This window comes from Anas acuta, chromosome 2, assembly GCF_963932015.1.
Source record: "Anas acuta chromosome 2, bAnaAcu1.1, whole genome shotgun sequence".
NCBI classification, from domain to species: domain Eukaryota; kingdom Metazoa; phylum Chordata; class Aves; order Anseriformes; family Anatidae; genus Anas; species Anas acuta.
Genome location: NC_088980.1, coordinates 135,431,073 through 135,442,801, shown reverse-complemented (window position 1 = coordinate 135,442,801; position 11,729 = coordinate 135,431,073). Strand labels below are relative to the sequence as shown.

The window sequence follows — 11,729 nt, the reverse complement described above, 5'->3', positions numbered from 1 at the left end:
ACCAAAGTCTGGATTCAGTGTATCATTAAAAATAACCATTGCTTGACTCATAGAAACATGACAATACATAGATAACCACGTTTCTATTTATAGACAACACGCCATACTACCTCTTTAATGAAATGTCAAATAAAGCAAGGTTTGCTTTCTAAGACATTGAAACTGCACATTAAGAAAACAGTAAGAGGTGCTGCTAAAATGGGTAACATTTTGAAAGGAAGGCTATGTATTTATACACTCCTGCTTGGGAGTAGCAGTTAATCAGCAGGGTTCCTGTGTTGGTAGCTAGTTTCTTTTTTCCAGAATGACAAACTTTCCAATAGCTACAGCTTAATAACCCCAAAATACCACCAACTTTATCCCGAAGAGATGAAAAGAATAAATTTATGCAGTGAAAACTCTTGGGGGCAGTCACCCTCATTGCATAAATGCTTCATTTCCCACCCCCCCCCCCCCCTACAAGAAAGGCCCATAGCTCAACATACAGGTTAGAAACACATTTTGGACGTACATTACAAACCTGAATTGAAAGTAAAACTCTTTTACTTTTGCCAAGAAAAGGATAAGTAAAATTAAAATATTATTTACATGCTTATAACTCTGTTTTGTAACATCCCATTTGAGTGTCTGCCTTAACATACTCCTTGAAAACTGTACTTCGGTTCTAAATTTAGCTCACATGAATCCTGCCTGACAGGCATCGGTCCCAGGCATCATTCCCTCCCCGTAAATAAATCAGTACTGTCAATATGCTCAATTTATTTTGACATCATTTTAGAGCGTCACATGTTCCTGATATACAGGGATTAATACCTGTGCAAATTAGTATCCATTTATTAGGAAAGTTGTCCATTAGCAAGGTGCATCTTCAGTACAATTAAAGCCAGCTTGCTGCGTTAACTGTTCTTGCCCTGTAATCCTGTTGAATTGCACTTACGTACAGTAGAACAGTGAAAGATTGTTGATCAGTACCATGTGCCGCAGCTGTTAACAATTCCGTTTGTGCCACAAAACCAAATCATTTACAAAACATGTTGGCTCTTTAACAGTTTTACCAGGTGATGTTAATTACCATCCTTATCAAACAATTTTTTTGTAAAGACTATTTACAGTGTACATGGCTGAGCATGCACCTTACAGACAAACACATCTGTCAGTTTGATACCACATAATTACACAGTGCCTGAAAATGACAACACATCTTAAACACCATTTTAATTAACAGTTTCAAGCGGGAAATGTTCTTTAATTTTTTATTTTATTTTTATTTTTATTTTTTTTTTTTTTTACAACTGCTATACTTGCATGAATGTTTATTTTATTTTTTATAAAAACACTAACTCCTGTCCAGAAGTCTAGACACATTCTACATACTACAGGTTAAGGCAGTAAAAAAAATGTGTTCCTGATAACTGGTCTTGACAATGTCAATTAAAGCTGTCTGAAGCCACTCCAGTTCTCCAACAGATCACTGAAATCCCATATATTTTGTTGGGTGAAAAAAGTTCACCTTGTTTTCTTCGGAGTTTTAGTGACAGAGAACAGAACAGAATTGGGTATGGCAAATTAGAGAGCGTTAAGGGAAGGGAACATTTGATTTCAATTCACTGTATGAGCTTAAAAGTTAAAGGGGTGCAATTTTAGATGGGAGTCTGAATCAACCAAGAACTGTAGGGAATGAAGCAGAAAAACCAATTTTATGCACATTACTGCATTCTTAAAAATATATTGTTATCTTCAGCAATTCAAGTAAGGTAATAGACATTATCAAAAATAACTTCATGAACCATACTTAAGTTTCAAATCACATTCTCAAACTTTTAACCCAAAGCAGTTTTATTGTGTTAACTTCATATAATAAACCATGAAGGTCTGACTGTACAAATGGTTAATGATTTGCACTTGATTCCTGTAATAGCTAGCAGACTTGCTAACCAACGTACTGTAAAGATATGGCAGATTACGTGTTTTATCAAAGCACTTTGATTTAGGCATGAAACAAATTCAAATGGTTGACATTCTGTGCTTCTACTGCATCACTTAAAAGAGAGGCAAGAAACACCCATTATTATACAGACAAATATTTTACAGAAAACCCTTCCTTGAAATCAACCTTTTATCCGCAGCTGTAGATGAGAGTATAATCTGTTGTAAACAGGGCACTGTGTTGTAAAACCAGTTTTGTTTTTTTATTTTAAGATCTCTCTCCAAAAGTTGGAAAAACAGACTCTTCAGAACGTCTTTCAAATGTAGCATGTTCTGTTTTCTATATCATAAAGTTACTTTCCTTTGATTCCTTTTTTAAAGATGTTTGTGTTCACAGCAGTTCTGTTTTTAAAAATTGTTTGAAACTTATATAAAATTCTGTACATGTTCACAAATTATTGCATAAACAGCATAATCTTCATGACAGTATTCAGCAACACATGTCCATCTCAGGAAGTTCACGTTTCCCTTCTTGCTTTTTTCTTCTTTTTAACTTGTTTGGGGGATTCCCAGCTTTCTTCAGACTTTGCTAAAAACAAAGCATAACTACAGAGTTACAACTGAGGAAGTTTACACAGAACTGACTTTTAAAATCCTAAAGAGTACATTCCATAATACCATGAAGCTGTTCTTCAGCCAGCACGATTTTTACAGACCTCCCGTTTACCTATTTGTACCAAATAGACTAACCTGAAGTGCCTCTAAAACAAAGTTTGATAATTTCAACCTATTTTTGTTACACCATAAATAGAGTAAGTCATTCATTTTTGTTAATATAACATCTGCAATAAGGTCATTATCAGCTGGTTGGCTAACTGGAAATAATATACGTGTACACATGTGACATTTTTTCACTTTTACTAGATTATACCATTTTTAACCACTAAGTTACACTTATATGTCAAAAGATTATTTTTTAAAATAATGAACTACATAAAGACGTGGTTACATGGTATCCAGAATTTAATAGATAATCACTATGTTATTTGAAAAAATAGATTGGCCTTAAAATATGCTGGCTGCCAAAAGCAGTAAGTCAGGTAAAATATTTTATATGTTTAATATGAGATTCTCCCATTTGCCAAGGTGGGAATTAGTCACCAAAGCTTTTTTATTTTAGAACCAGAACAAAAAAACAGTTAATTGATATATTAGCTACGTAGTTATGGCATGGAACTCCCATCCTGATGGGGAAGAGTACATTCAAATGTCTGTTAAGGTCTTGACAAGGACAAACGTTTTCAGTCATTCAAGCACATGAAGCTTGTTTTTCCTCACAGTGAAAGGACAGTTGCCAAAATACTATCATTTAGCTTTCATTTAAATAAGATCCCTCAATGAAATACAGAAGCATCTGATGTGCTACTCTGCATCCAAACCACATGGCAAAGCATTCTGACTGTACATGTTCTATGGAAAAAAAAACACCACGCTGAATTCAGACAAAATTGTACCAAAATACTTACTCTGTGGAGGAGGCACACTGTTTTGCTTAATATTGGGACTAGAAACATCTGTCTCTTGCAGCATCTGTGGCACTTGGGAAGCGATCTTGTCAGAATCGCTCTCTGATACAATTACAGATGGCTCAGTAGAAACAGCAAGTGAAGGAGCCTCCTCAGGCTATTTGAAAAAAATAGGAAAAAAATTCCAAGAGTTCACTAAATCATATAACAGTAAGACATTCTTATACAGTTATTTTGGAACCATACTTAGCAGGTGCTGGGAAGATGGCACTGAAAAATTAAGCCAAAAAAACCTGCTAAAATTGTATTCAAAGCCACAAGACTGTGACTGCCATCTAGTGCCAAAACTTTTTAGTTGCATACAAGCAAAGTGGCCATGTAAACTAATTCACCTTAACAAACATAACATGCAAAGAGAATACAATCTGAAAGTCACTAAAATCTGAAAACGATTCTAGAATATGCATTCAGAATAGGTGGAAGACAATGACACATATGCATTTTGTTTCAAGGTAAAATGGCAAACTGATTAGGTCAAAATCTACAACTCAAAAAAGCTTTTATATGGTTCAGAAAGCATTTGCAGTTGTTCCTACCAAGTGCTCAACTTAGTAGTTGCTCACATTCTGTGCTTACATTAGAACAGGTATTTGTGAGAGTAGTCAAAACTATTTCAGTGGAAACTACTGTAGGATGAACTACCAGGTGAAAGACAGTTTTACTATCTTCCAATTATCTGTTCTATTTTGAAGATTCCCACTACAGAGATGAACTGTAACTGTAGCTTACTATGTAGCACTTACTAGAATGAAAGTACAGTAAAACACAAGTTGTAATGCAAGTAAAAAAAATTAGTAGGAAAGTCAGAACAAAAAAAGAACTGTATGATCCCATAGCAGGCAACCTACTAACAAAAGGCTTCAGATAAGAGTACACTGGAAAAACAAGGCATCAGTCAAGAAACAAACCCAAAACTTTCGGATGTTATTTAGAATTCATGGCTGTAGTTGTCCTACAGTGGCAAGGATGCGAAACTAACAGAACCTAACAGTGATGTCTACATCCATCCCGTGATGCAGATGTACACAGGTCCTAGGTTATAAGTTACCAGCTTCTACTGTTGCCATCACTAACGTAAGCATCTCACAAAAATTTAGTCAAAACATACAATAAGGCAATATACATTTTAAAGCCATATAATACTGAGCAAGAAATTAAATAGTTTTAATAGTTTTAATTAGAAAAAACAAATTAAAGTAGAAGTTCTCTATTGTGGGTAGAGAACTTTCCTGTGTTCTTACACAACTGAAATAAGTTTAATAAGAGAACTACTGGCATTATAATTAACATCACACTGCAAGTGTGACAATTTTTTTTAATACTGTCTATGCTGATAAAATGAACTCCCGTATCGCAGGACTTCCAGGCTTTGCCAATTCTAATGTTGTCTAATTGTTGGCAACAACTAGCTACACATGAACATTAACCTCAACAAAAATCGACGTTGCCTCAAACAGAAAGAGGACTCAGGAAAGTTCTTAGTTGTGCAAGGTAACCAATTCAGTTTACTGGCATCACTCACAGTTTTTTTTAGGACAGGGTCACTCTCCATCCACGTGTAAAAACTTGATTAAGATTTAAACATACATTCTAGTACAATTGTAAAATACAATTCCTGTACCTAAAGGGGGGCTACAAAAAAAGCTGGGGAGGGACTCTGTCCAGCACTGTAGTGATAGGACAAGGGGGAATGGCTTTAAACTAAAATAAAGGGCAGATTTAGATTAGTGATTCGGAAGAAAGTCTTCACTCAGAGGGTGGTGAGGCACTCAAATTTAATTTTTTCCTCATATTTGTTTTCATGTTTCAGAACATTTGCTTAAGACTCAATTACCTAGCGTGGAAACTTAGGTCATCCCTTTCAGGCATCAGTTGCAGTCCATTTCTAAAATGTTTTGGGACAGCCAATTCAGTATCAGAAAACATTTTGTACACGTGAAATTACAGTAACGCCAAACCCGATAGCAAAGAGGCTTGAAAAAACAACTGGTAAGCTATCTGCATTGTCAGATGTAACTATTCACAAATTGCCCTTTATGTTCACCAAGTTCAACTAACTTTCAGGGAATGTCAATAACAGTTATTTTTTTTTCCTCCTTTTCTTTTCTTTTGCCTCCACAACAAGTTTAATACAATACTTGATCTTGTTTCACAAAACTGCCACTGGCTGCAATGCAGCTATGTATAGGCACAACCTATACAAACACAACAAACTTAGAACTCACAGCAAAAGGATTGCTCCAGTCTAAAAAATAATAATGCACAGTATAGGTCTACATCTGAGCTGGTGAATCAAACAGAATAGTTGATACCAACCTCGAATAAAAGTTGAAGTAAATCTAAACTGAATAATCATAGTAAAAGCTATACTTCGATGCAGAATATTTATAATAAGCTAAAACATGTCTGAATCTGTTTTTCACAGCATGTTCTCAATATACACTTTCTGTACTTTGGTGACCTGTAGCTTCTTAGAGAAGATTCCATTCTATTATTTTCATTGAATTTTTTTCTTTATGCAACCTTGTTATAACCTTGCTATCTTTATGTAACAAATGTTTAGTTATTGAAGTAAATTCTTCAATTTTGAGGTACTGTCTCACTGATATTGTTCATACTTTATGGAACAAAATCAACACCATTAGAAATATTTAATATTTTACTTCTCAAAGTGCGATGCTTGTAGGACATTATCTAAAGAACCTATTTTGGAGAAAGACCAAAGAGAACCTGTATTTTCTATAGTACTTATTTCAGCTGAGAACTGAAATGAATGGTCAGTTTGTGAATTGGTTCAATAACATCAAAACATAGTAAGTCAGTAACTCTTCATTCAGTTGCAATGAAACAGTAAGATATGCTAAGATATTAGTCTTGCACTCTTACCTATTTATTCTTAGGTTTCCAGATCTCAAAGTTTTAGAATTTATATATTCAAACAACAAAAAAAATCCACAAACTTGGTCATGATGAAGATGATTAATGATTTAGCAAGTGCTGCTTTTTTTTTTTTTTTTTTTTTAAGAGTGGAAGCCTTTTTTAAAAACTCAAAACTGACCTGTATTTAAAATTCAACCTTTTGATCACCTTCAAATTAAACATAACCTGAAGTATATCCCTATTGTAACATTACAAACTAATGTTTCAGTACATCTTGAGCATTTTTAAATGGAAATTATTAAATACAGCTTTATAACCCTACCTTAGCTGGTTCACTAGTACTTATGGTCTTCAGAGAAAAAGCTATTTCCTGCTGTGGTTGAGCTTTTGAGGTATCCTCTTGAAATTCCTCTCCAGCTTCTCTATCCAGTTCTTCAGTGTCCTACAAAATTGGGGAAAAAATTAGGAGCCTGTATGTGCAGTAAAGTTCTACTGTTTCTCCCTGCGCATCAGTTTAGTTGCCACAATTATCTCCAATAACTAAGAAAACCTAAAAAAGATTAAAGTAGTTGGCTAATATTTGCTTAACACATGGAAGTTTCAGGTATTAACTTGTATAGCTTTCTTTCATGTATTATGCTTTAACAATATTTTGCAACTCAGTGCAGTTTGCAGTGATGCCTGTAAAATAAACATATCTATGTACAAACTGAAAACAATTCCTAAGTTTCCAAGCCTCAACCTTTACTCCTTAAGCACTAATGTTGAACAGTTTTCCTTTTACATGAGGAATTACAGTAGTCAAATTTATTTAAAGCACTAAGGTGAACAGTAAGTAGAACACAAATCTCCAGTTTTAAACTGGAAGTACTTTCTCAAAACATTCCTTCCTTCCTTATTTTCCCTGAAACCTTGTGAAAAATGCAGTCAAAGCCAGTTGACTCCTACCAGGTAAGAAAATATCCTGTCTTACATTTAGCTCTGATGGTAGCTTCTGCTGCCTAAAGTCAACAAACACGACGCGAACACTTAGATTATACTGTTTAAATTATACTTCTCATCAACGAACACATTCAACTTTCAGAGTTTAAATATATAAATTTTAAGTGACTTTGAAGAAGAACTAGCAAGTTAAATCACTAAGCTTACTATTCTATCTTGAAGATCCATGCAAAACAATGAAAATGCTGTTAACCATTTCATACTAATCATGACTTATGTCTAGAGTTATTGCAGATACCAGAACATCACAGATTTCAAATCATAGGAAAGCTTCCTACTATCCTTTTTATTTTTAACCTCAAAAGAAATGTTGCAAATTGACACAGATCAACCATCTCTACTTACACAATATTAAAGCAACTCTACTTGACAGTAATTTTATCTTTTACAATTAAAAAAAAGCAGAAAATCCAAAGTAATTATGACTGAAGTAATGCTTTCCTCCTCCTCCTTTATGAATGTCTGTCACCACAGGCAGAAGCAGGATGTATTCTGAGTATGAGCTGTCAAAAGATTTTTTCCTATTTAGAAAGTACTTGTTTTCATCTATTCAAATATGTTCCAATTGCCAAGTGGAATCTGATTTTGCCTTTTTTTTTTCCCTTTTTACAACAAATGTCTTTCAATGTAATTTTTCAAAAAGAATTTAAAAATATCACATGCAACTCCAGCCATCCTCAGTTTGCAAACAGTATCCATCTCATTCAAATCTGACTCACATAGGATAGCTGTACTTGTGGAGTTAAAGTCGTAGATACTTAATATTTCACATAAACTACAGAAGAACTTTAGAAAACCACTATATCCTAGTAGAACTGCACTTCTAGAACACCTAGAAAGGGAGTTTCAATTTCTCTTGTTCTCCTAGGTAGCTATGCACACAAGGCAGCTGTCTTTCGAAACAGGAACAGAGAGCTTCCCACGCAGAGGGAAGTCCCTGTAGAAGCATCCCTATGGTACAGAATCTTGCTTTGAAAGAAAGTATTTCAAAAGTTAAGTATTTTCTATATATTTCATGTTTTCCAGAAATCCAGCAGAACTACTCTATATTCAATCAGAGAATCATTTAAATTAAAGGAAATATTAATAAGGGAATCCTTCATACATTTACCTCAACTTGTAAAAACAGTAGTGGACCTTACAATAAAGAAATGAATTTTACATTTCCCCTAAATAATTTTGCTTAAGTCACAAAAGTAAGTTGATTCTGTGAATTCCTCATAAATTTATTTTCAGACAATACAGATCTTGCTCCATTTACCTGTGAAGGAGAGTTAGCTTCTTCACCCTGCTTCTTCTTTTTCTTCTTCTTTTTCTTGGACTTCCCACTTGTTGAACTCTGAAGAATTGGCTCTGCTTTTTCTCTTTCATTATCTGAAGCCTTAAATATGGAAATAAAAGATATTAAACATTTAAGATGACAATGAAACACGCTTCCTATAAACTAAACATAAAATACTAACTATCAGGGATTTAATGGCATATAAAAGGAAGTGAACACAATCTTATCTGTTCAGTTCACTTTGGATAGGCTATGTTCTTTACACACACTCTGGAAACAAAGTACAGGAGTTGGGAAATGAAAAACACAAGACAATGTACACAGAAATGTTGCTTTTTGCACACACAAATATTGTTGAGTAGCGTTTATGAGGAGAGATCCAAATCCTCTGTTAGTACACAATAAAAGATAACACCTTACAGTATGGTGAAACAAGATCTGACATGGAGCTAACAGGCTTCCGTTTTCCCCTATAACAACATCCAGCACCACACGTTAACAAAATGCTGCTGCTCTTATCAGCATAAAGGAAATGAGAGATTACCTTAATCGTCACCCTTAAGTTACTTTAAGAAACAGCAGCAGTAAGGGCAAAGTCTTGGAGCTAAAGGGGAAAATATCACCTTTTACCTTCTGAACATCAGATAATGCCTCTTCAGGTTGTGGAACGGAAACAACTTTTTCTTCATCTACCCAGTTTCCCCACTCTTCTGCAGGGGCATTCCAATCAGAGCTAGGATCAGCAGAAGAAAGTCCATCTACAAAAATTGAAGAGATTTTCAGGAATGTCACCTTACTTTACAGGTACTCTTTAACAGTTGAAAAATGAAAATAATTACTATGCAGAAAGCCACCTTTGATACCAAGATACAAACAGGTGTTTCCTGTATTTCTGAAAAATGTAAATACCTTAATGATAAGATGAAGACTTTGGTAAGTAATGAGTCAGTTTTAATTATTTTACAAAGCAATAGGATTACAAACTAGTCACAGCAGCAGCTAGCCACATGCAATTGCTTTGGGATACTTTTATGAACTATGTAAAGAGCAACAAAGTTAAGGGTTGTTCTTCATCTCAAGTCTTTTTCCTGGTTTGTGAAGACATTAGGATGAACTGTGAATAATACTGATGCTTAGTAAGGATCCTTTACAAGTGTCATATCTGAGAAATATAAATCTCATTGAGCCAGATGTCATCTTGTAACACAGACATTCTTTAATACCATATTTTTCCCAAGCTTTTAAGTCCCTACTCTATTTTGCTAGTATTGTCCTTTTGCAATGACGTGTTTATGCTGTGATGGGGAATGACAGTGTCAATTATATAAAAGTTAAAAATGCTAGAAGGGAAGCCCTACAGTTTAGCAGAAACTTACAGCAAGTTGATTTCACAAGGTGTTAGGTTTTAAAAGATGATATAAACACAAAGTGAAAGACTACCAAAAATATTTTTTTTTTTTTTTTTTTTTTTTTTTTTTTTTACCCTTTGCCTATGCCAAATCGATGGCAAAGGTGCAAACTTGCTCTGCCAACCATGGTAGAATTCAATTTAAACATTTAAAAATGTATGCCCAAAGGAAAAGCAATGATAAAACCAATTATATTTACTAGCAAACACTGTGTTTTGCTAGTACACAAGAATTTTAAGATTACCTGGAAAACTTTTTCATCTCTTGCCTTCTTGTAAAAATATTACCTCAACTTACATGGTATATTACATATATATTACGTACTTTAAACATTATACAGTAGAATCAACTGATTTGAAAAAAAAATTACTACTGTGTAACACTCAATAAGCTTATTATCTACTGCCCTGTCACTAGTTCCTTTAAAAAAATTCTATCCTTCTAAAAAGAAAATTCATAGCATCTGCACATACAGTTAATTCCCATGCACTGAACCTGTTAAATCAGTAAGGTATATCTGTATATCACTTAAGGGAAGTTCAAGCCTATTTCCCCCTTCTCATAGATACCAAGTAATGGAGGTACACTAATGAAAAAAATGACTTGATTAACAGAAGCTGTAGATACAGACATTCTATGCTCAGAAATGTGAATAAATTATGCTCTTATAATGGAAAACTGATCAATTCCAAACCATTAACTGAAAATGTGCTTCCCTTATTCTAAAGCCAGATAAAAGACAATAGAATTTTTTATATAAACTGGTATTAGAATGATCATGACAAAAAATGATGGAGTCAATGACTGTATCAGTCCATTCTAATCCTGCAGTCATTAAATCAGACATTGTTCTTAGAAGGTAATATATATATGTATATGGCAGCCTTGCTGGTCACTTCGTTGACCAAGTTTTTAAGCCAATGAGCTAATGAAACTACACTGTTTATTTCAGAAAAAAACATCTTTATTCAGTCAAATGTAAGAATATCAACTACAAGGCAATTCAAAAAGTGGACTTAAGGCTGTAAGCTTTCTTCGCAGGTACAGTTTCCCTGGTAGGTAAGTCTGTAACATCATTACACTACTAACAGCCCTTGTTTAGATTTTTGACTGTGCTAAGAACAAGTATATTCTGAAATCAGCAAGGAGGGGAAAGGGGAAAATAAACACCAAGATTACTACAACTCCCAAGTAACTTCATTGATCTCTAGCCTGCATATGCTTTTCATATACACACAAAATTCCCTAGTACTTGCTAAACAAGGAAGTAAGACTGAATGCAGGAGTCTTAATGTGATGTTTTCAGTAAGATACAAGCATGTAAAGGCAAACTCAGTTACTCAGATACAATCTGCTAATACCAACATAACTTCTGCAGATTTGCAGTAGATTTTTTATCATTTGTAGTAAATTAAGACTGTTGCTAAAAAAACACATGATAATTAAAAGTCAGAACTACACTAAAATGCATGAGCTTTCACTTCTGTGTTTCAGTACCAAGTATTTTGCCTAAGAAACAGTTGTTATCATTCACCAAAAATACTTTTTCCTGCTTTCCTCAAACTGATACTTATCTTTACAGAAGCGAAACATTTCAGTTTTTGTCTTCATATGCTCACAACTGGTTAATGCAAATAGCTCAAA

At 34.2% G+C, this 11,729-nt stretch overlaps 1 protein-coding gene across 2 annotated transcripts in view; it reads right to left on the bottom strand.

The window, feature by feature from the left end:
* Nucleotides 1-450: 450 nt before the first annotated feature.
* MTDH (metadherin) overlaps nt 451-11,729 on the bottom strand; it is a 31,931-nt gene continuing 20,652 nt past the window's right edge. For both annotated transcript variants that reach the window (XM_068672315.1, XM_068672314.1), the window contains 5 exons: nt 9,307-9,434; nt 8,656-8,775; nt 6,715-6,834; nt 3,453-3,609; nt 451-2,515 (listed from right to left, as the gene is read on the bottom strand). In XM_068672315.1, the coding sequence (XP_068528416.1) occupies nt 2,445-2,515; nt 3,453-3,609; nt 6,715-6,834; nt 8,656-8,775; nt 9,307-9,434 (596 nt within the window). In that variant the 3' untranslated portion in view covers nt 451-2,444. The remainder of the gene's footprint in view (nt 2,516-3,452; nt 3,610-6,714; nt 6,835-8,655; nt 8,776-9,306; nt 9,435-11,729) is intronic.